The sequence below is a fragment of the Phallusia mammillata genome, chromosome 3, assembly GCF_965637545.1.
Source record: "Phallusia mammillata chromosome 3, kaPhaMamm4.hap1.1, whole genome shotgun sequence".
NCBI classification, from domain to species: domain Eukaryota; kingdom Metazoa; phylum Chordata; class Ascidiacea; order Phlebobranchia; family Ascidiidae; genus Phallusia; species Phallusia mammillata.
Genome location: NC_137254.1, coordinates 16,317,780 through 16,343,448, shown reverse-complemented (window position 1 = coordinate 16,343,448; position 25,669 = coordinate 16,317,780). Strand labels below are relative to the sequence as shown.

Below are 25,669 nucleotides of genomic sequence, written 5' to 3'. Positions count from 1 at the left end.
TGCCACAGCCGAACTTTCGCAACCGGCGGTTGATGATCAGCCTTGCTGCAGTTCTTCGATGCAATCATTGGCAACGCCACGAAAAGTTTCTGTGCAAGACATATCGCCATTGCCTCATGCTAAACTCTCCTGTCGGAAAAGAAAAGCGAAAAGATCAGAAATTTTAACATCATCACCATTTAAGAACAGTTTAGTGGCAGCTGGAAGCAAACCAAAACCAAAAATCAAAATCCAAAGTCCAAGAATCCAACACAGACCAGCCAAAAGAAAATGTATGCGATGAAAGTTTAAGGTGCATTTTTTGCCTTGAATTGTACCAGGAACCACTGACTGAGGACTGGATTGAATGTAGTGTGTGCAAATGCTGGTGCCATGATAAATGTTCTAGTTACAGTGGCAAAGGAAAATTTGTGTGTGATTTTTGTTAAAATGCTCCTTGAAAAGTTAGAAGTTATGTTCTACCGGTCTTAAAATTGTCACTGTTCTGATCTACCGGCACCGGTATATATTTTTTGTGATTTTTAGTTGTCAATTAAAACTTCATTCCAATGTTATTTCTGTAGTGAGAAAATGTTTTGATATGTTTAGAGACCTTGTTTTGTGCCAGCTGTTTAATATAAGCCTCAGTTTTCGATGCATTGTATCAAAAGATTGATTTCTAGGCAAGTAGACATGTTGTCTTGAATGCCACCAGTTTAAGCTTGAGAAGCGTGTAGAATAAAAATAGAAATCTAAAGCTTCAGTACAAGTAAAATGTGACAAAATGGGAAAGGTGGGGCAATTAGGGGGGCAAAGGGGGACAAATAACAAAAAGATGAAATTTGAAATAATTTCATTTCCGGTCAAAACTTAAAAATCAACCAGTTAAAATAAAAAAATGTTAGCAAATAAGTTAATTATGGTCGTTTATCTGTTAATGTCCCTCATTGCCCTGCTTTCTATCTTGACCATCTTTTCAGCATGACGGCTTGCAAATGTCATCCACCACTTCGAAATTAATTTTGCTTAAAACGTTGTCAGCAACTTCCTTACGCTTTTTAAGAGCATTTACTTCGGCAGTTATACCAATCTCAGTTTCATACTTTTTAATGATCCTTTGCCTAATTTTGGAGGTTTCAGGGTTTGGAAAGTTACTGAAAAATAAACTTTTAACAAGATTTGGTTTTGCTAAAAAAACACAATTATACATGCGTCATTGGCTAATCTTTACCACTTACCGTCTTTTTAAAAGCTAAACACACAAGACATACTTACAAATTCACCCTTACCAACATCGATAAACGTGGGTATTTGTGCAAAATATCTCATATTGAAGGATGGTCCTGTTGAATATCCAGCCTCCTGTAATCAGTATGAGTGGAATGTTTTCTACTGAAGCCAAACAATCCGAATAAGACAGATTCATGCAAACATTGGTTTAAATATGATGCATAAGTGCACATTGCATACAGATTTTTGCAAACATTGGTTAAATTTTTTACCTTCTCCTTGATGGGTTGCATTTCTTCATTATCTCTTAAGTCTACAGTGCAATCTGATTCCATGGAGGAACTGCTGTCCCCACTTAATTTTCGCTGGGTTCCTTGCATTTTGTATGTTTTTTTTTGCTGTATGGGCAGCTTGTACCGCATTGTTTTGAGTTTACTTTCAATACTTCCACTATTGGTAGCAAGATCATAAAATGTTCCTAAATATAAAAGCAAAACAAAGTTAGGTGTCATACTAAAAGTTTTTGCTCATCAAAGTCGAGAAAAATCATTATCGATTTTGCAATTATAATTTTAAGCAGTTTGGAAGAATAAGTAAAATAACCACAATAACACCTTAATTGCATAATTGTTTAATCATCCACTTACAGCTTTTTCTCCCCGCAATTCTGTACGAAAAACGACCCTACTTCAGGTTAGTTAAATGCCCTGTCATCTGTCTGTGTATTTTTGTTTGTAAACTATTTCTAACATTCCATTTGTATTTTCACGCACACCACGAAAACGACCCTACTTCCTATTTCAGGTATGATAAATCCGCAGTTTCCTGTCTGGTATTTTTGTTTCTCAAACCGTTTTTAATATTTCATTTGTATTTTCATGCACTCCACAAAAAACGACCCTACTTCAGATATCTTAAATGCCGTATTTTTGTTTGTAAACCATTTCTAACATTCCATTTGCACGAAAAACGACCCTACTTCCTACTTCAGGCATGTTAAATGCCCAATTGTCTGTCTGCGCATTTTTTGTGTCAAATTATACATTTTGTATTTTCACGAACGACATACATAAGGAAGATACAGTGGAAGGAAAACGAACGACAAACATGAGGATAATACAGTAAAAGGAAAGTGAATGACAACCAGTGGAAATCGGTCGTCGTTGTTGAGAGGGTGCAAGATCGACATTATCTTGACCATCTTTTGAGCATGACGGCTTGCAAATGTCATCCTCCACTTAGAAATCAAGTTTGCTTAAAGCGTTGTCAGCAACTTGCTTACGCTTTTTAAGAGCATTTACTTCGACAGTTATACCAATCTTCTTTAATGATCTTTTGCCATCGTCCTACTTCATTGAATGCAGTTTCCTTTCGCCATTCTTTTTCGTGAATGGCAGCTCGCAAAAACGCGATTTGAGCATCCTTTAACATCAAATAAGCAAATTCGAATTTTCTGTCCACTTCCGTGTGGAAAAATCAGAGAAATTATACACCGCGAAACCTAATCCAAATCCAGCCTGCGGTGGGATTCGAACCCACGACAGGAGTCTTTCCGGGACTGGATTTTTCTAGCCTACGCCTTGCCATATGGTGGTGAATGCTTGGTGACCGGCTGATTCGGTATGGCACCTTCAATGGGCCTGGCGTACTGTGATTTATATATGAGTGTGCCGTGATCGCTGGTCTGCATAGACGCTTCAGGGCTGATCCCAGTTATGAATTTATGTTCATCTTAACTGTTTGAAGCATTGTTTGTTTTTGAACAGGTTGTTGACAAGTTAGCTGGAATAGCTGACTTTTTTAGACCATGGCGGGACATACGCATCGGAGCCTGCTTTAAAATGGTGTCTTCTAGAGTAGGGAGAAGTGTTGCTAAATCCGACGAAGGATTCTTCAGTGGAACGATGTCTCCCGGTATCCGTATCGGCGCACCATATACAAGCTGAGCGGACGATGCTTGTAAATCTTCTTTAGGTATGGTTCTAATTCCTAGAAGTACCCATGGTAACTCATCAAGTCAATTTCAACTGCTCATACGGGCCGTGAGAGCACTTTTTAAGTGTCTATGAAATCGTTCCACGAGACCGTTTGCTTGCGCGTGGAAAGCCGTGGTTTTATGAAGCTTAATGCCTAAAAGCTGATTCATCATTGACCACAGTTCTGAAGTGAATTGCGCCCCACGATCTGAAGAAATATCTGCTGGAATGCCAAATCGGGCAATCCAGTTGCTAATGAAGGCTCTAGCACATGTCATTGTCGTTTGATCCTCCATCGGTATGGCTTCTGGCCATCGAGTAACACGGTCGACAATTGTAAGGAGATAGGTATATCCTTGTGATTGCGGCAGCGGTCCTACTATATCTATATTCAAGTGACTGAAACGTGTCGCTGTGGGTGGATATTCAGCCAATGGAGCGCGAATGTGTTGCTGAATTTTCGCCCTTTCACACGACAAGCATTGCTTCGCCCATGTACTAACATCTCTTCGCATTCCATGCCACACAAACTTTGATGCGACAGTCCGTGGATTGCATGAAAAACGCGTTTTCGCCAAGCTTGAGGAACTGATGGTCGAGGATTCCTGCCAGAAATATCACAGACAATAATAGTTCCTTTATGGTCGTAAGCAATATCTTTGAACTTCAGCTTAGTAATAGAGGTGCGGTAAGCTTGCATCTCGTCATGAGCTTCTTGCTGGGCTACAGCCAATAACTTGTAATCAAAATTAACACAGTCGGAAACACTTGCGAGCAAGGACCTGGAGAGTGCATCAGCAACATGGTTGTTTTTACCATCGATATGTTTAATATCAGTGGTAAACTCTGAAACGTATGAAAGGTGTCGTTGCTGACGTGCTGACCACGGATCTGTAGCTTTATTAATGGCAAATGTGAGTGGTTTATGGTCCGTGTACGCAGTGAAAGATCTTCCTTCCAAAAAATATTTAAAATGGCGGACAGCCAAATACAATGCCAACAGCTTGCGGTCAAAGTTGCTGTACTTAAGCTCAGCTGGCCGTAGGCATTTGCTAAAAAACGCCAAAGGTCTCCATTGACTGTCGATTTGCTGCTCCAAAACTGCGCCAACAGCAAACTGGGAAGCGTCCACAGTTAAAGCGGTTTTTGCCTCGAGCCCTGGGTGGTTAAGTAGCGTAGCTTTTGCAATGCGCTTCATCAAAAGCGGTTTTGAGGCTTTCTGTCCACGTCAAATCCTTTGGCTTATTAGACAGAGCTTTGTATATGGGTAACATTGTGGTAGCAGCTGATGGTATGAATCGATGATAAAAATTTATCATACCACTAAATTGCTGTAAACCTGCAATTGTTGTTGGGCGTTTGAATCTTCGTATTGCCTCCACTTTTTCCGGCAAGGGCTTGGCCCCATGGACATTAACTTGATGTCCAAGAAAATCAATTTCTGTCTGCCCGAACCTGCACTGTCTAATCTTTTGAACAGTTGTCGTAGATGGTCAATATGCTCACTTGAAGTTTTGCTGGCCACAAGAATATCGTCAAGATAAACAAAAGCAAAAGGTAAATTTTGGCAGACGGAATCCATTGAACCAGGGGTTCTTAAACTTTTTGGGTCGCGCCCCCCTTGAAACTTTTTATTAAATCTCACGCCCCCTCTGAATAAATTCAAGTCAAAAAGGTATCATTTTTGTTTATTATTAACATCGGTTACTTAAAATTATTAGTGAGAAGGGTGAGGTCAAGTTTGTTTCGAGCCTTTGTCTGCACACTAACAAGTGTAGAAAAACCAGTTTCACACAAATAAGTTGCTGAAAACGGAAGGAGGGTGCACAGAGCTACGTTACCAACATTGTTATAAACGCACGCATATTTTGCCCAAAAATCAGTAAGAGGCATTGCTTCAAAGTCATCCTTTGCTGTGGAATTGTATTTTAAATCCAAAAATTCTTCTTGCAAACTTTCACAAACAAGGTCTTCACTGAGGCGAAAGGGATTTCGAGTCAGTTTCCAATCCGACAATTCCATGGTGGTAAGTTCCGGAAAGTACCGTTCAAATTCCTCTTTTAAAATCTGAAGATGCGCTTCAATCTCCTTTTTAAGCTCGCCCTCCAGGGTACAGAAATTGCTTGTGTGCATGTCATTGCAGTATTTTGTGGAATAAATGATTGAATAAAGTGAATTTGTGCAATATGGTTTCAGTTGATAGAGGTAAGTTCATAACAGTATCTTTTATGTCAGAAATAAAATCTTCACTGTGAAAAAGGGTCTCATTTCTAATTTGGAATTTTTCTGTTTGATCACAACAAGTTGAATGCAGTAACACAAAAGTTGACAGGTGGTCAGAAATGTCTGCAGTCAGGATTCCTGATTTGCAAGTAATATTTACAATGTTTGTGTAAAAGTGATCAATAAGAGTTTGGCTATGGTTCGTTAAACGTGTCGGTTGACAAATTAATGGTGAAAGATCATAAATTTGCAAATAATCTAAAAAGTTTTTGATGTTTTTTACTTTTTTGTATTGCATGAGATCTATGTTAAAGTCACCACATATTAGCCTATGTAAAACTGATGATAGTGCATCCTGGAACCCTTTGAATGGATGTTTTGGGTGTCTGTTTTTTTGTTTCAATTTAAGTTGCAACCAAAGACTTTCAACTTCTGGGGAAACAAGTTCAATATCTGACCTCCTGCACTATGTGAGGTATCAGTATGATGAAAGTTACATCCCATGATATCAGTAGCAGTGGTTATGCTGATAAGGGTTATTCTGGTCTCAGATATCATAACAATGTCAGGGGATCTTACCATATCACACAGGAATTGTTCTAAAGCAGGTTTGTTTTTTCGTAGGCTTCGAATGTCTGTGTGCATTATAAACATATCTTTGTTGCTGAGTTTGTTCAGGGCATAGTTCAAGGATGCACAATCATAGTAATCAGAATGGGTGTGATCAATGTTTGCCAGTAAACAGGGTGCATATGGTGATTTTACAGGTGAAATGGCATTTATTAGCTCTGAGTTACTGACATTGCTAAATGGTAAAAGTATGGGGTGTTATTGTGGAGATTACTTGTACATATTTTGCATTTCATGTGAAAGAGAAGTGATAATAAGTTCTGGGGTTTGCATACTACAAGTATTAACACATCTTATGCCTTACCAAATCTATGTCGCTGTGGATGGCAATGATGCTGTTGTGATCCTTCTTCAGAAATGTCGCTCCATTGCTTGTCCAGATGTGATGAAATTGGTGCTCCCTTTTAAACCGGAGACCGCTATTAAATCTCTCACGGTTCTTCTTTGTCAAGCTCTCATTAATGAAAATTTGATTCTCAGGGGCTACGCCTTTTGTTCGATTGTTTTAGTTTGTACCGGTTGGAGTAAATTGCATCTCTCACCTTCCGGCTCATGAATTTGGCAATGATAGCCGGGCGGGGATGATCTTTAGAAGCTCTCCTAAGTCGGTGAGAGATGCTAATGTCAGGTGTGGTGATGGTAATCCCTAACCTCTTCACAGCAGAGATGACTAAGTCATCTGTGCACTCCGTTTCTGAATAGGGCAGGCCCTTGAACTCCAAGCATGGTCTTCTACCATAGAAACGACGAAAAATCAACTACTACAGTGCAAAACAAATAAGGCCAAAAAGTGAAAGTATAAGTGATAAAGTAAACCAATCAAACTCAACAATAATATATAAATATAAGTGATAAAGTAAACCAATCAAACTCAACCGTAATAATCAGTGCACGTAGGTGTGTATTCGAATAGTGCACATATTAACGAAAGGTGAAAGCGCTAAGCGCTGTTTACTTATGGCTCTTCAAAGTCTCAAATAAAGAAGCGAAAATATTTCGCGCGTTCCCGCCTTAACGGTTGGTTGATTTCGAACTTTTTTTTCTTTAACGGCATGTCTATGTCTGTTTTGATCGCAATTTTTGTATTTAAAAATATAAATCTTTCAAATGAAATGCCTCAGAACAACCTTGAGAGTGACAGACTTAGCAATGAGCACGTTCGAAACACGCTGGGGATGACAAGATGTGGTGTCGGCAAGGACTTCAAAGGTTCGGGCATGTTGCCAGAAGCAGTGAGCTTATAAATTCCAGCTATAAGCAAAACTTCGGTAGAGGCAGAAGAAGAGGACGCCCACCAAAGAGAAGGACAGCAGTGAGGAGTTCCTCTTCTGACGCTAGAGAGGGATGCGATAAGAAAAAAGTACCTTGTGCCCATCAAAGCGAGGGGACGCCAAGTCCTGAGCATTGATTGATTAATTGATCAATCTTTGTTAGTGTATTTTTTTTTGACAACCAACAAACAATCAACTGAAGCAACTCACAATATGTTGTTGTATGAAACATTGGAAGTGGAACTTTACTATTAGCATGTAATGAAATTTTATATTTTCAACAAAATATGCGCAGGGTTTACATACTTCACAACTTGCAAATCGATCAGTTAACTCCAGCAAATAGTCCCGAAAAAAACGAGGTTCCAAATCAAAGTGGCGATGAAAGCATTCTACCAATCTTAGGCAGTCCTTTCAAAATTGATTATAATTTGCAAACTTTATGATTTTGCTAAAGCCAAGCATTCTATGAATGATTCTTCCATTGATGATGTTGTTTCTTCACTGAATAAAGGGTGTTTAAATTATTTTTTTGCTGCAGGAGCCATTAACGACAAATCTGGGTCATCGATTCGTATGGAGTTACAAAAAAATTGCTGCCAATCAAGATCCCAAAAAGTTATTAAAAAGTCTTTTAAAACAGAAACCTGAAAATTTTTATTACATTCCCATTCTTAAGACTATTGAGTTATTGTGAAGTCATAAAGTAAAGAAATAATGTTAAACACATTACAGAGTCTTCTATGCAATCCAGACGTTTTGTTTGAAACCGAATATCAAACAATAGCCACTGAAGGACTGTCTGATTTTTGTGATGAAATATTTTTCAGATGCAACCCTTTATTTAGAAACCATCCAACGGCCTTACAAGTTGTTGGGTATTATGATGATATTAAAGTTGTAAATGCCCTTGGATCAAAAGCAACTAGGCAAACTTGGTACCATACAAATAATGTGCATGGTGCAAATCAGTTAATTTTTTACTTATCTATCTTAAATGTTTGTTTATGATGTTTTTATTGGATGTTGAGACCCAAGTATAGATCTGTCAACCATACAATACAACTATTTGCAGTAGTAAAAACTCCATACATCGCGAAATAATGGTATTGATCGGATTTTAATGCTTTTGTTGATGATCTAAATCTTTTGTCATCTGTAAGTGTGCATTATTGATTAAAAAAAACCTTAAAAAAGTACCTACTTCGTAATAACTTATTTACCACATATTTAACTTTTTTTTGTCAGGAAAATGGCGTCACAATGAAAACATTTAATGGCAATCAAGTTATTCATGGTGGTCTTTTAGCGTTCTTAGAATACACCAGCCCAAAATCTTGTTGGGGGACTTAAAGAAGGGGATGGTTGTGCAACAAGGATGTGCAGAACCTGTTACTGTTCAAAAGCCACAGAATCAAATGAAATGGTTAATGGGGTAATATAACATCTTAGGAATGTTAATAATATTTTAAACCTGAAACTATACTTTGTGTTGCAGTTTGGTCACACAAATTTCACCCCAAGAAATGTTACTAATCATATCCAGCATTGCATCACTGAGTACTAAGTGCCTCAACGTACTGGCAAATTTTTGGGAGTGAACAGACTTTCCATTTTAAATGATGTAAAGTACTTTGATTTGTGTCAGTGCTTGCCACATGATTTAATGCATGTGGTGTATGAGGGTGTTGTACCTTTTAAAATTAAGTTTGCTCTACGGAAGTTCGTCGATAAAATGCAATTATTCACATTTGCCTGGTTTAATGGCAAGTGGCAGAAATGGATTTGCATGGCTATGAAAATACGGACCGGCCATCACCTTTGTATCAAATAATTATTAATGCAGATGGCCATAAGCTGAACCAGTCACGTTATAAGCTGCCACTTAACTTCTTATTTGCAAAAATGATGAATTACAGTAGTTGCAAAAAATTAAATCTTTAGCTGCTCAAACAATCACTTTGTGCAACATACTTCCATATAGCTCCACATGATGATCCAAATTGGTGCCTTCTTCAGATAGCCAATTTTTTGCCTGGCCATAAGATTTTCGCATGAAGACGTTGGTGTTTTAGCTTCACTGATTCAAGAGCATCAGCTGTCAGCTGAAGACGGTGGAAAGCCATCGAGCCTAAGGTATGCTTTCAGATTTTTTTTGCGCTCGACATTACCGAAGCACTCGTTACTGAAAATATCCATGTTTTCTAGGCAGTAAACCTTTTCCCAGCTTGTCCAACGTGCTGAGGCAAGCGAATGGGATATTCGTAGGTGGGAAAGAAACCAAGCAATCTTGTGTGCCGTCTGTGGTTTTTGGTAAGTAACGTAACAGCCGATGTGTCGGATTACTTTGTGACTTTGATAATATCGTCCGACTGTTACAGGCGTTCACCGTTGTTGGCTCACGTCTGCCTTCTTGACCGTTTCCGAAATTGAACATAAAGAGTACCTAAACGAGTCTGATATTCGTGCGTTGGAAACGCAGAACCGAGCCTGTGCGATATTTGCTGTTGTTGGTAAGTACACTAAAAGCAGATTTGTCATATTTCTTGACGACCTTGATGCTATTAATAGACGTTTTTTTGTATCTCAGATCTCGACCAAATCAGCGGGGAGGCGATACGAACGCTAGTGGCATCATCGCGGAACGTTTGGACGCGATACAAACGCACCAGGATCTAGGTCAGCGACGCGTTTAACTACCGATTGCCGCAGGACTGGCGCACCAACCCTGTGGCACAGGACATCATGGCTGTGCGCTCCCGGGCCGTTCACTTTAAAGCGGGTTTCGGATTTGTCTTGCGACGGATCACGGGTGAAAGGCCGTACTTCAACACATCAGACAATAACTTCCATTTGTTCGACGGCCCGCTGTTGATTCGCTCCCTCGACGAGCTCCAGGCCTTTCTCGAGCAGGTTGCTGAGCGAGATTGCTTGGAGTGGCTTATTATACTTCAGCGCGAGGAATCGGCGTGGGTGGTGGAAGCGATCACCAACGTCACATTTTTTTGTTGTTATGTGGACGGACCGTTTATCGGGCAAGCTGAGAAGCTCCCGATCCACTTATTGCAGAATCGTGGCTTGGTGCCGCTTCACAGGACGGTCCGAGGGCGGATGATTAAGGTCAACCTGTGTTTTTTCCGCTGCCTAGCCCTGTTTCGTGGCTCCAGTCCAGAAACGATGGAAGCGAATGCGGCGGGCTTCTGTCAGCAATATTGCCTGGCGGTCGATGTCAACCCTGACACTTTTCCCGGCGTAAAACTGGTGAAACTGCCTGTCATCGAGGAGCTGTTCCAGCTTAGTATCAATGTTTTTCGTTTGGCGGCCGACGCTCCCCGGAACGGCTGCGTACTAAAGTCGTGGAGTGTGCGACGCCGCGCATTCAACGAACCGCGAATCCTTGATTTACCTCTATTCAAGGAGCATTTTAGTTACATTGAAAATTTGGACATTTTCGCCTCGGGGTTTGTGTGCAAGACCTGCAGAAAACACTTTGGCAAGTTGTCCAAGTGCAGCGAACACGAAAACAACTGCAAAAGTTTGGTTAAAAACGTTTATGTTGGCGGTTGTATTCCACACCTATGTCAGTAATGGATGCCATTGACGAGGCCGGCATAGACGTCCCCACACCCCTTCGTTTTTTTCCCCTTTCGACACCACATTCGACCTTGAGGCGTACTTCACAACGGAGAATCTCCCTGCCAACGCGTCCAAGACGACCTGGCACGCCGAGCACCTTCCCCTGAACGTTTCCTTTTGTTTCTAATGTTGAGGCCCAGTGCTTCGTCACGGATGAGGATGCTGCGAAACTCGTCCACCGCTTACTTTCCCATCTCGTGCGAGTGCAGAAAGCGTCACGGGAAGCAATGATGGAACGCTTCCAGGGGATTTTTGACGATTTGGACAAACTTCTGGCTGAATCATGCAAACGTGAGTCGATAAGTTGGCAGGCACCCTCTGGTGATACTCCGCGCGCGCCTTGTCACTAACCTTACCATTTTACCAGTGATCAGCTTCAACGGTGCAAAACAAACCTGATAAAGCGATGGTTCCTCTCATAGCTTCCCCGAACCGACACCATCACCTTTATGGTAAAACGAAACAACAACTTTATGTGCATCCAGACGCATATGTTCAAATTTCTGGATATGTGTGTACCAAAAAAAGCGCCACACCAGCGATAGTTGAGTAATGATGTCCAAACTTTACAACCTTACCCGCGGTCGTCACCGACACAGCCCCGGGTCAATTTTGCGGGATAAAAGCGCAACGACGTCGAGTAAATATATTCACACTATCCGATTCATTGTCAGACAAACGGACAGCAGCAGAAGCAAGCAGCATGAAAACACCAACCAAACGACCCATTCTCGCAGATATCACCAATGCCCCAGCTCGCCCGCGGAAGTACAAAATTAACTCAGACTGGTAGCAGTGAGAATACATAGTATGATAACGATGCCAATAGGCGAAATATATATTCTTAAACGTTTACCGATTGATTCTGTTTCTTTGCAAACCTGTTTCCATAATTAGAGTTCAACAAAAACCGCGCTCGCCCTAATCGGGTAAACACAGCTCTTTAAGTTGGTTATGTCTCCTTCAACTCGCAATCAATACTACATCGTCGACAAATACTTCCAACAGGTTGTGTCGTACGACACAACATGTTTGCTTGGCGATTACTACGGTTCTGGTTTGGTGGCTCGATATATATTTTGAAGGTGATCCTGTGGCGACCTCTCATGCATGTGTACAATTGTGTTGAAAATGACTTTTAGTGGGTGTTTCTTGTCAATCTACGCCCATGGGCCCTTGGGAACCACTGGTTTAGATCATTCATCAAAAAGAAGGCAGCTGCAATCAGCAAAAAAACTTTACGCTGAAAATGAAAAATTCAGGAGGTCAAAAATAGCGATGTCATCCCAGCATGTCAAACCCAAATACCATACAGATGACAAATATCGAAAATTAGTAAAATCGAGAACTGCACAAAGGATTAAAACTAAATATCAACAAGATTTGTGTTTCAGAAAAAAACTGCTTGGAAGAAGCAAAGTGGCGCATGAAAAAAATAATAGAAAACTCGAAGAAGCACAAAACCGCATTCCCATTTTCCGCGATCACTGTAAACAACTTCCTAAGTATCCTTGCTGTATATGTAACAGATTATTTTTTTATCAAACAGGTCAAAACATACCACTGTCTAAATTACCCTAACAATTCAAAATTATCTGCTTTAGATTTAGTGGTTGATGTTCAACAATGGATTTGCTTCATATTCAGCAGACATCTAAGAAAAGGAGATATGCCACTTCAAGCCAGGAAATGGTTTGGAATTAGAAGTAGTGCCACCTGAACTTAAACATCTAAATACTTTGGAACGTCACCTTATTTCTCCCATTGTGCCATTTATGAAGATTGTTGCTTTGCTAAAAGGGTCACAGAAAGGTGTTTATGGTTCAGTAGTTTGTGTCAACTCTAACATTGAAAAGACTGCTTCGGAACTTCCAAGACCTGCAACCACTAACACTCTAATTAAAGTCAAACTAAAACGGAAACTTCAGTACAAGGGTCATCACTTATATCAACAAGTTGATCCACAAAAAAATTGTGCTGCACTGGAAACTTTGAAATCGACAAACATCCACTATAAAGGTACAAGTTCTTTCCTTTTTAAAAATGTTAATTTGTGAAAAATCAGTGAGCTGTTTTTCTCATGTAGTGTTAAGGAAGCTTGCTACCCAAACATGCATTATAATTGGACAAATAATCTCAATAGTCAACAAAGCAGTTTTTTCCCCCAAAATTGAGTGTTAAATGGGGCCATTTGTTACGTATTTGTTTGCAGACATTCGCATCAACAAAGTTGAATTTGATGAAATTAACAAAGGTAATTTGGTGGAAACATAAACTTTATCATGCTTAAACTTAATTTTTTTGTGCTTGGCAGGTCAACCACTCTTTGACACTGAGTTAGACATTTCAGATAATGTCGCAAAAAAGCTTCTAGAAGATTTTGATGATGACAGTGCAGGTTTGCGAAAGTCCACAAAATAGTTACTTCAACTAAACCTTCTGGTAATTGTTTGAAAAAAAAAAATTAAATTTTTTTTCTTTGAAAACGATAGACACCTTTTTGTTCAGATAAAATTTCTCACACCTCTGCACCTCTTTCATGCCTTCTTCCTGCTGACCCTGCACAATATTTATTTGACACCAACGATCAAATATTATGCTTAGGAAATAAACCAGAAGTCGAAGCCGAAGGACAATGTTTTAAAGGATTATTTCTTTCAGGAAAAAAATATTTTTAAACAGAATAGATTAAAAAATTATCATTTAACTGCTACCTTAACAGTCGACTTTTTTTGGATGGATAATCGTTTTGCTTCCTGTCCAATGATGCATTGACTGTAAACTCTTCAATGTCAATTACTATGCGTAAAAACACCACTTTGACTTCAGTTGGGAAAAAAATAACTAAAGATGTTTTACTAGGGGAAAATACATTGCAGAAAATACTTGGAAAAGATGAAGCATACAAATCTCTGAAATCCCTACGTGGCAGTTCTTCATATTGAGATCATACAGTCAACGAATTATTTGCACAACTAAGAGAGCTTGGAATTCCAACCCTGTTTTGTAGTTTTTCTGCAGCGGATCGTAGATGGCCTGAAATTTTGGAAGCAATATGCACTCGACAAAACAAATCTGTTCCGCCACTAAATTGGGAAACCTCTTGTAAGCTAATCGCAAACAACCCAGTCACAGCAACCAAAATGTTTGACCAAAGAGTCCACCATTTCCTTAATGACATAATTGCTCCTTTGCATTTTTTTCCTTTCAACTAGGTTGGCCTCATATTAATGGTCTGTTCTGGGTTAGATGCCCGAAAATTTAATAAAAATAATGACCAAGAAGTTTTCGATTTTATAACATGTAAAATTCCTGACCAAAATGATGACCCAGAATTGCATGAAATGGTGACCAAACCATTTTACAGACACACAGTAAAAAGCATTCCAAATCATGCCAAAACGGTGGCAAAGTATGCAGGTATAATGTAAATGTTGTATGTGTTTGATAACTTTATCGAAATGTTTTTTTAGGTTTCCCCGTCCTATCAGTTCTAAAACATTTATATCCACACCAATTTTACTAGAACAAAAAACTGAAGAAAAGAATGCTGAAGCCCTCCAGGTATTGCAAGTATTTCTCATTTGCATGTATTAACTGGTTTAAATTTCACAGGATGCTGAACTTTTGTGGGATTATGATCTGTACAAACGTATTTGTCAAGTAAATCAATCACCTCAAGCATTTAATTCCACACAGCTGTATACCATATGTTGTCACCTTTTGTTGACTGTTTGTCGTTGACAATTGTACATATATATACATGTTGTTTCGAACGATGCTACATCACTTTAATATCATCATCACTGTAACTCAACTTAACTTTTGTACCAATACAAAGTCATTACGGATATAATTGTGCACAAAAAGGACTTCAATTAAGGATTAGATCTAGCAAGTGATCAGCCGCTACATGAATGGTGAAATGGTGACTTCTGATACTTTGATACTTCAACCTACTTCAACCAACCAACCAAGCAGCGACGTGAACTGAAGTAGCAAAAATCGCCACGGAAATGGAAAACAAGCAAAAAGAAGCGAACAAAGCAAACTGGACCAGAACGTCGATGACGATGTTGTTTGTGAAAAACGCTCAGAGTTAGGTTTGTACATTGATGAACGTTATATTACCAAGCTACGCCTAACTTTGTGTTATGTTACATTTATTTACACTTTTAAGATTTAACGCCTAGCCCAAACTTGGGATATGTCAAAGTTTAATATATTGCGTAATTGTCTCAAGTTTTGATAACTTTTTAGTGTATGGTAGTTGTAAGATGTCAACTAAACTATAACTTCTACGAAGAAATATGTAACGTATGTGTTTGATACGGTGGAATAACAATCTACTTAATGTGCTGTTTATGAGCAAAACGCACACACCGAGCGATCAATGAAACTCGCCGGTATGTCATCTTTAGAAACCCTCGACTCACTGAGGTTGCGATTATGTGGGAAATCGTATTTAGCAGGTCGCAAGGCTGCCATATTGTATTGCATTCATTTATTTTTATTGTCTGATCCCACGGTCTGTAAATCCTTGCATTAGGGAACGTCATCTCCTCGCTAAGCAAATCCGTGATGTCTCAAAGCTAGCGAGTTGAGCCTAGTATTAGGGTTGTAGAGAACTTTGCAAACCGTTATCAACGTACACACGCATAATTTCTTGATTGGCCCGATAACTAATTTTTTGACATACCTCTTCACCTACACTTAATAGTTATCACAATACGTTTGCCGCAATTTTGCTGTTTATATTTTTGTTTTTAAAGTTTTTCATCCGGACAAGACCGAGTAACATTCACCAATACACAAGCAAGCACCGCTGAAGAAATGACCGCGCTTGAGAAAACGAACAATCATGTCGACCTCTGTACACCAATGAAGACACTGATCAAGCATGTACAAGTCGTGGAACAATTTGAAAGACTATGCTGTCCGAAGAACGAATAGCGCGCAATGGTCATTGGAAAAAACTGTTTGGTGGCGGTCGCTTATGTGTTTGGAGATGTGAAAAGTCGAACTTTTAACAAATTTACCCAAATCGTAATTTGTACCATTATACAGAAAACACTTGTCAGGGGGGATACCTATGTGGGATTATGATCTGTACAAACGTATTTGTCAAGTAAATCAATCACCTCAAGCATTTAATTCCACACAGCTGTATACCATATGTTGTCACCTTTTGTTGACTGTTTGTCGTTGACAATTGTACGTATATATACATGTTGTTTCGAACGATGCTACATCACTTTAATATCATCATCACTGTAACTCAACTTAACTTTTGTACCAATACAAAGTCATTACGGATATAATTGTGCACAAAAAGGACTTCAATTAAGGACTAGATCTAGCAAGTGATCAGCCGCTACACTTTCATTTCCGGAGTATCGTCACGCACATTGTATTGTAATCCAAAACCCAGCAGAGTGCTGAGTTAATTCATACAACCCACATTTACTCCGTTCATGGAGTGCCAGTATGAATATTCAGTTTGTATTAGATCCTTATGGCTGTATCATGTATGTACTTTATGTATCAAAAAGTGAAAGAGAATTTGGAAATTTAATTAAACAGGCACAAAAAGGAAGCACTGGAAGGAAATGTGGATGCATTTCATGAACTTCGATTGATCTGAAACAAATATCTAACACACCGTGAAATCAGTTTGATGGAATCCGCATACCGGGCAACCGGTTTGTCACTTGTAGCGGTCACGTGCTTTTAAACCATCAATTTTGGCACTTTGGTTTGGTTAAGCACTAAGTAATGAAAATTTTAACTTTGCAAGCATGACTTTTCGTTCCATGGAAATTATATGCTGCTATTGGAAGTACATATTCAGTGTCGTTGTTACATGTTCCCGTCTTCCTGATATGTTCCAACAGCCTGACCATAAGACAGGCTGTTGCGTAAACCGGGTGTTTCGAAATAGTTGTGCAATCCTTTGCAGTGCTGCATATCTTTGCAAGCGTTTAACTCAAAACAAGCAACAAGCAATATGTGAGCTGATGTGAGTAAAAGAAGGTACTGTTCTAAAATGATCGCACGAAAAACGAGTATCAGTTTGAAAGCCAATGGTTTATCGTTGATCTCTCTCTTTCCATCGTATGATTTCCTTGAGATAAATGAGACTTGGTGTGTGTTGAGTAACCAGAAAATTGATCTTTTGTGGATCATGTCGCCTCCATTCAGCAAGCGCTAAGAATCGTAATAATGAAATTACTCGCTACTGCAGACGACCGATACGAGCCACGAGAATCAGAAGAAACAATAAGCTTCCGAGTAAAGAATAACATAGCTCAAGAAGCTCAGCTGACGCTGCAGAATATTTCCAAAACCAATAGTTAGCTTCCAGGGCCTTGTTTTTCATTGTGGGCACTGCACACACATGCACGTTGAGCCCCGGCACACTTAAAGAATCTTCAAGGACGGTTGTGTTTGTTCCAACTGCTGCAAACTGTGTTAGGTTAATATTTGTCATGCAAAAGTTGCACCCTGTCACAATTTTACAAACCTTTTCAGTTCGTTAAAAAGAAATGGCCAAATTTAACAAATTATGTGACGAAAAAGTTTGCTGGTAAAGTACATCCATCATGAGGCAAGCCAGTTATTAAGTAGTTTTTCTGACACACCATATGATGCAATGGTGTTTTTGACGGCATTCAGTGGAAGGGCTGCTTTCAACATTGGTAAGTGTTTATTACAAACTCGAAGCCGTAATTATTGATCTCACAAAGATGGAACTACTATTCATTCTGCTTTGAGCATTGTGAACCAAACAAGCAGTATAAGCAACTCTCTGAGGAAAAACTCATATCACTTCGAGTGAAACTGGCACATATAAAATTTTTTGTCATAGATGAGGTAAGCTTCCAAAGATATGTGAATTATGATGTCTGTTTGTATCATTTTTATTCATTCATGATTTTTTTCTGCAGGTTTCAATCAAAACCTAATGATGCACATCAGCCAAAAACTTGACCAGATTCTACGCCCAGCAGACCCACACTTATCATTTGGCAACATTTCTATTTTTGCTGTTGGTGATTTTTTCCAAATTCCTCCAGTGTGTGGCACTTCATTATTAAAACATCCTTCCACCCTGATTTGTGGGCTCAATTTCAACTAATTGAGTTACATCAAATCATGAGACACAAGAAAGATGAAGGTTTTGTTCAATTCCTAAATAGATTACGAGTAAAACAAAAAAGGATCAAATTTCAATAGATGACAAAACAAAATTGCAACAGCGAATGATTACGTGGCACTCTGACTATCCGAAAGATGCTCTCCATTTGTATGGCGAAAATGCAAAAGTCGACAAACATAATTAAAATATGCTGTGCAAACTCGAAGGATCAATCACAACTTTGCATGCGGTCGATGTGGTAAAAAAATAACAAATGCCAACATTACCGCAGCAGAGTACCGATAAAGTACAGTAAAAAAGACCACCCATCACAACCAGATAAAATAGATGTTGCTGTTGGTGCTAGAATAATGATAATTGCTGACATTGATGTTGCAGATGGACTTTCAATGGAGTTATGGGAACAGTGGAAAAAATTATCGATGGCCACAAACGGTTTTATCTACCCGATAACATTGCAGTTGTTTTTGATAACCCTTCAGTTGGATCAACTACAAACAGGTCACAAAATTTAAATAATTGTTCTTCTTCAGCAGTTTTGATTAAACCACAAGCAAGCCACCAAATAAAGGAAGGAAAACTTATGTGCGGCACCAATATCATCATCAACTGTCTTGGGCATGCACAGTACACAAAATTCCAGGAAGCACTGAGGATACAATTGTTGTCAATATGGGATTTTTTTACACAAGGTATGGGATATGTTGCTTTAAGCAGGGTCACTGCCATCAAAGGACTGTACACAGACGGTTTCAAACCTAAAAGTGTACGTGCAATTGTAGAAACCTTGGTAAGCACTAAAAAATGACCGGCCGTAATTTTTTGGAAAATGATTTCAATATACTTAGGAACACTATTCACGGGCTTGAAAAGTAATTTAATCATAAACATTACTGCTAAGGTACTAGTGTATATTATGAAACACATCTGCCACTGGAGGAAGTTTGCTAGACCAGGGGTTGGCAACCATTTTTGCACTGCGAAACCTGCGGACTGGTTTTGAAAGTAAAATTTTGTCACGGACCGCCCTTCAAAACCTGCAAACGTTGAGCTTGTTTTGTCGCACCGAGGCGCACCCACGCAGGAGTAATTAAACTTAATGACTTCCGCAATGTGTCGTTCACGTCCAGTCTGTTTCGCGGTTTGGTCTTTGTTGCTGCCATCACAGAAAGTCCAGACTCGCATAAATACGATGTCGTACATGGTAGCAAAGCTTTGAATGCGTTTATGGCAAGGTCAGGGTATTCTGGCAAGACTTTCATCCAAAAGATTGGTGAGGCAATGTCCAACAGCTGTAATTTTAGAAATGGTAAAAATTTTCGGTTCTTTGCCCGCTAAAGCTGCTGCTGAAATAGTGGAGAGAAAATTAAATGAATGTAATGTGTCATTGAAAAAAACATGTGTTGGGTTGTGTAACTGATTGTTCGCCTGTGATGATCAAACTCAGAATACCGTACATACTCGCGTATATGTCGCAACTTTTTTACTTATATTCAAAAAAAATATAGGTGCGACCTATACGCGAGACATAAGTGCAAATCGCGAATTGTAGTGGAAATGTGCTATCGAATACGGGTGCATGCGCTCGTGCACGCACATACCAATGCAAGACAGTTTCATGAGCGCACACGCACATGCGTCAGCTCAGCTTGCGTTGGATTTTCCCGCTTTGTTGAGAAAAGATAGTTTTTCGGTTTCAATGCAATGCAGTTCAATGGTAAAAAACAACCAATTGCACCGGTTATTTATGCAAAAAAAGCTAGGCTAAGGGCCTTTCAAATCCCTAGATTTTCAGTGCGACTTATGTGCGAGTCAACTCTAAATTACACTTTTTAAACACAAAACTAATAGTGCGCGACCTATAGGCGAGTATATACGGTAGTTATTCCATGTGAACAGCGATTTGTATAGCAAGAATGCGACAATGAACTTGAATTGCAAAGTGTAGAAGAATCCTTTGATCTATAAGAAGAGGAACTTGGAAATAACGATTTCAGTACTGCTGTTGAATTTAAAAAATAAAATAGGTAAAATTGATATTTCTAATGAGTTAAATAATGATGAAATGTGTCTATGGTAATTTCCAAAGCAAGAAATATTTCAAGATATTTTCGAAAATCTTCTTTACAAAATCAAATTTTGCGGAGGTATGTTCAAGAAGAGCATGGAAAAAACGTAGAGTTAATGTTGGATTCAAAAACGAGATGGAATAGTATTTTGTCGATGTTTTTTTTTTGCACAAAGCTATAAGTCCAAATGTAAGATACTTTCAGTTGAAAGTATACAAAATGTTCGTTAACTGAGGCACTGGGACACAAACGCACAACCGCGGGAGGTACACATTATTGTAACTTAATAAAAAGTAAAAATACATATGTGGTCTCCATGGAAGTTTGACTCCGGAGGAGGCACAAATAAGATCGTGTGTAGCCATCAAATGATATAGTCAGTGGCAATAGCAATCTAATGTAGCACTCATACTGTATCACACCAGGTGCAGAAAGAGTTACGTTTTTGTAATATCATCGTTTTACGTATGAGGGCATTAGCGTGATCGTCACTAAAACTTTAGTTGTGAAAGACTGTTGTAATTTACCTTTGTCTCGCGTTCTATGTTTTTTTTCAAACGCTTGACATGTTTACTTTTGTGTTTATATAACGTGGCCTCGTGGACAGAGAATGCAGCATTGAAATATCCGTTCAGCGTCTTCGGCAAGCAGGTTAAGTGGCTGGTTTCCAAACAAAGAAAGAGCTGTGTTTTCTCGATTTTGCAGCTGTTACCATTAAACATTGAATCCCGGAGTTGCAAAGTCAAGGCCGGTTTACACGGTGATGGTCTGCGCGTCGTATGCGAAGGGTGTTTACACGACGAGAACACAAAAATCAATTAAGTATGACGACCTGATTGTTTTCTTTTGTAAACATCTGCAGCCACGGCAAACAGGGTACAAAATGTACAAAGCAATAATTTAGTAGGATGGCAACATCGCCGTCGTAAAGTCATTGCTTGCTGCTACTTGCTTTCCAAAAGAAAAGAAAGACAACTTTGGGTGCATTCTATGTTGCAACGCACAAATGAAAAAGGTTTGTTATGTGGTAATCATACATTTAGGTTTTTGTAAGCAGTTTTTATTTCAAGGTGAATTTCACACTCTGGTGCAGGAAATGAGAGCGGAGCGTCCAAAAGATTTTCAAGTGTCCCCAGAACTTTTTGATTAACTTTTAATAATGGTTGGACCTTTGATAACTATGCAAACTACAATATGCGTGTACCTATTTCTCCCTAACCCTGGTATGCGTGTACCTATTTCTCCCTAACCCGAAATAGTATTGCAGATATTTAAACAGAAAAGTCTGGAATGCTTGTGTAAATATGTCTTTTCAAATAAAAAACAACTGTCAAAATCGATTGTGTTTATTGAATGTCAGAAAAAAATTGCAAGATCTTTATCTTAACACTATTTTTTGCTGTGTAGTTAGTTGCTTCAATTGGGGCACACAGCTTAACATAAACAGTTCATCTTCATCATAGTGAATCACTAAATAAAATAAATATATATCAGTCAGTTTGCAACACAATATTTCCACAATTCATGGTGACAGCATTCAAACAAAACTTTGAAATTGTGCAGCAAGTATATGTACTGATTCATTTATAAATAACTTATCTATATATAAAACTGCAATTACAACTTTTCAGCAATAATATGTCAATACATATGAATATGGTTATTATAAATAATAATTGTTTGAATAAATATAAAAAGTATTTGACTAAATTACACTCTTTTAATATGTTTGTCCATCCAATATTCATACCTGGAGGGGGCTCTTTTAACACTTCAAGTAGTTTTTCAGCAACATCATCATGTCTTCTCTTTTTTGGTCTCATACTAGAATCTTAAGTGAAGAAACATGTGTAGACAAAAACAGTAGATATGTGTTGGTATGTGATGGAACATTTTACACTGATGAGGTAGTTATTTCCTACTAAGGTGTATACATATGTACAAAAACACATTTTGCAAAACTTTTAACATTGTCTGCTGTATGAACTGGGGTGACGTCAAATCTGTCTTCAGGCCCTCACCTGTGTTCTCACTACTGGGACTGCCAGTATTGTCTTCTAATATGACAAAGTCTGACCCAACTTCTATCTCATTATTTTCAGCCTGGCTAAAGTTGATGTTTGATGATGTTCTAAAGTGTACAGAAATTTTATGTCAAATATTTTAAACATGTTTACAAATGCTACCTTCTTGGCTGAACATAAGGAGAAATAAAGTCCAAAATATTAAACATTGGCCAAATTGCTGTATGTGATGCTGCTGCACTACTTTCAAAACTTTCTTCCAACTTCTTTTTCTCTCTTACATATTTGTCTCTAATCGATTTCCATCTAGATATACATTGCTTTACTCTGTCAGAGTCTGGAAAATAAATTTTTATCTGTATTTTTCCAAAAGTTTGTGGCTCAGTGAACCTACAAATAAGTTTTATTATACCCTGAATAGTAAAAGCCTTTGCAATGTCTTCCCAACTTTTCTCCCGCTTTTTTCTGTCACGATATGAATGAAGTGTGATGTTACATAAATTTGGGTATTTTGAACTTCCAAAATAAACTGTTCATCTTGAACTAAATCCATATTACCTATATATCAAAAGATGATCAGAAGCTACATTAAAGACACTTAACACGAACCAATCGACAGTACACAAAGCTGGCAACCATCAGGCGCACAAGGCGACAGGCGCAAATTGTTCGCTCATCACGCGTTGGAAGATTACGACGCGACACGCTTTTCAGGCGTTAGTCGCGTATCGCGCAGTATAATAAAACAAACACCTAATTTGCGAGTAACGCGTGTCGTGTAAACCGGCTTTCATACCCCAATTTGAAATGTTGAGGTTGTAGTTTAAACACACCCGTTTGTAGTCGGAACCCAGTGGCGTTGGTTGGCCGGGAAGAATCCCAGATTCAGTGAAAAAAGTAATTATCTGACATGGATGTTTTCTTGTCTATTTGTGGTTGCATGACATTTGCAACGAACTGACATTGTTAAAAATTCGGTTAGAGGAACGCATTACAGAACCTATAGGATTTGAATTGGTCTAATGACACATAACTTGCTTGATGAAATCAAAATGGCACCTGTCGGATTCGAAGAATCGTTTCTATGCCAAAATAACAAACCTTTAAGTGCCATAGAAATTGTCGACTCCATTTTTGTAAAATAAAAGTTATGAGAATCGAAAATATAGCAGTTAGTTTCTGGAGGTTTTATATAACTGATGTTGAAGACGGAGAATCCTTAAAGAAATTCTACATTTTTCCATAGTGGCCGCAGGGCGGTTGTCAAAAAAATACAGGCCGTTGTCAAAAACCAAGTGGAGGAACTTGTTTTTTTTTTACAACGCCCTGTATTGAATTCTTAATTGAATCTATGTACCCTTTAGCAAACACATGTGCAAACTTTATGACTGTTCCCACAAAGTAAAATAATTATGAAAATTCAAAGCAGCAATGGATTTTGAATCCTGAAGTGCCCTGGATTTGGTGTTTCCTAAGTAAGTATCCTGTACCGTAGTATTTATTGTGGCTCTCCTTTCCTAAAGGGGACACTTTTTGATGTCGCTCGATCTTTAGGTTGATCAACTGCACCAACACGTTGTACCCCCGCGTGCAAAGGTCAGTGTAAAATGAACACATTCTGTTTGTACATGGACTATTTGGATGGGTTTTTCGTGTATAGGTTGTTTCGGTAACCGAACTGCTAATTAACTTCATCTCCAGCGTGGTTTTATTCCCGACGTAAACCTGGCAATTCGTTAGACTGCAAGTCGAAGCTAAGTCACGTATTTGGGCCTCGCTGTGCCAAACTCACCAGAGCTTCTACCTCTCTGATGATGGACCAACTTTTATTTGCGGCAGCTTGAGGAATGACCACAGCCGACACCGAGGAGCAAACCAAAACCAGCACTGACCTCACACACACCACCACTCATCTTGGGTTGGTTCGCGAGTACAAATATGGATTGTGATAGGAGAAAAGAGGAAGCGAAACAAACAGAATTAAGGAAAGTGGCAAAAACGGTAGGCTCAAAGCTCCGGCACCGGCAGTGTCTCTGTGGGAATACATAGGCTCTACAGAACAGCGAAATAAGGAAGAAAAATTAGTGTCAATTAACAAAATGTTTATGTGATCACGAACAATCGAGTTTAGCACAGCGCTGTTGTGCAACAAAGTGGGAAACACAATTTTCATTAACGTCAAATGACTTATTGGATGTAAACATGAAACATTCAGCAATGTACATTCTTTCTCACCAGTTTCCTTATATTGGAGGCTTGCAAAGTTGTTTGGTGTTTTCAGTTTGTACGAACACATTTCCCCCTATTCACACACCTCAGCAAAAAATTTTCAAATCATAAATGTCCAGGGCAATCACTGGATTACTGCGTCCAATTTATTTTCAGACAATGACATGATTTGCGATAGGGAGGTTAAATGGCTGGTGCCTGGAACCAGAAAAGAAGAGAAGAGCTGCGTACTGTTCGTTTCGGACAACAACGCACCGGACTTAGTTTGTCCTGTGGTAAAACCTTTTTGTTTTTCGTTTTGAAGCTGTTACCATCCCTGGTGGTACCATTGAACACGGAATCACGGAGTTGCAAAATCGTCCCCCAATTCGAAACGTCGACGTCGTGGATTTGGCCAAGGGAAGCGTTTACAGTTAGAAACAAGTGGCGTTGGTTGGTCAGAAAGATTTTCGGGGATATTCTTCGGCTGATCAACTGCACCAAATCGTTGTACACCCATGCAAAGGTCAGTGTGGAATGGACAACATATTCTTTTTGTACCTTGGTCGTTTTTTCTTGTATAACCGGTTTCGTTAACCAAGTTGCTAATTAACTTCATCTCCAGTAAACGCCTTTTAAACCTCCATGGATACAAAATCTCTGTATTGTATAGGTCTGTATTCCTGCACATTTGGTCAGGGTTCCGTAACTTAATAATGTACCGTGTTTCAGTTTTTGTCGTGCCATTGGGACACTGGGATGTAGTTTTTGTTTTCGCTTTTTATTAAATCTTGTAAATATAGGTATACTGTTGTGGAATTCAGCAAAAGCGTGGCTTTATTCCCCTTGTAAACCTGGCAATTCGTGAGGCTGCAAGTAGAAGCAAAGTCACGTATTAGGACCTCGCTGTACCAAACACCCGAGCTGTGGTACGACAAGGTTCACCTCTCCGATGATGGACTGACCGTTTATTTGCGGCAGCTTGAGGAACGGATTACACCACCAACATTTCCGAAGTTAGTTAGAAAATAAACTCAGGTATCACTTTCCGACGGTTTTCCTGCGTTGTCTGATTTGCCGGTATCAGATACCCAGAAAATAAGGCAACGGCGGTCCGCCAAAGCTATGGCCAGGCAACAAGACCGTTGGTAAAACCCCGGGTAAGTTTTTATAATAAGTTGCTTTTGAAAAAAATAATAAAACCTAAAAAAACTCAACAGATTACAAAAACCCCGACACCAACGTCATCACCGGGGAGCAGCTC

General features: G+C 39.1%; 1 protein-coding gene and 2 long non-coding RNA genes across 3 annotated transcripts; 1 reads left to right on the top strand and 2 right to left on the bottom strand.

The window, feature by feature from the left end:
• Nucleotides 1-4,889: 4,889 nt before the first annotated feature.
• Nucleotides 4,890-5,318, bottom strand: LOC145219693 (protein FAM200C-like). Its single transcript, XM_080087020.1, has one exon. It carries the CDS (start codon nucleotides 5,316-5,318, stop codon nucleotides 4,890-4,892), a length of 429 nt encoding a protein of 142 aa, XP_079943146.1.
• Nucleotides 5,319-14,502: 9,184 nt separating this feature from the next.
• LOC145218693 (uncharacterized) lies at nucleotides 14,503-16,266 on the top strand. Its single transcript, XR_013857695.1, has 2 exons — nucleotides 14,503-15,048; nucleotides 15,718-16,266. It is a non-coding gene; the product is annotated as an uncharacterized LOC145218693 (long non-coding RNA).
• A 5,139-nt stretch (nucleotides 16,267-21,405) lies between these two features.
• On the bottom strand, nucleotides 21,406-22,080 carry LOC145218692 (uncharacterized). The gene is made up of 2 exons (XR_013857694.1): nucleotides 21,924-22,080; nucleotides 21,406-21,643 (listed from the first exon to the last, which is right to left on the bottom strand). It is a non-coding gene; the product is annotated as an uncharacterized LOC145218692 (long non-coding RNA).
• Nucleotides 22,081-25,669: the final 3,589 nt, after the last annotated feature.

Excerpts from the sequence above, each read along its gene's own strand:
- LOC145219693 (XM_080087020.1), bottom strand. The coding sequence starts at position 5,318 with ATGCACACAAGCAATTTCTGTACCCTGGAGGGCGAGCTTAAAAAGGAG.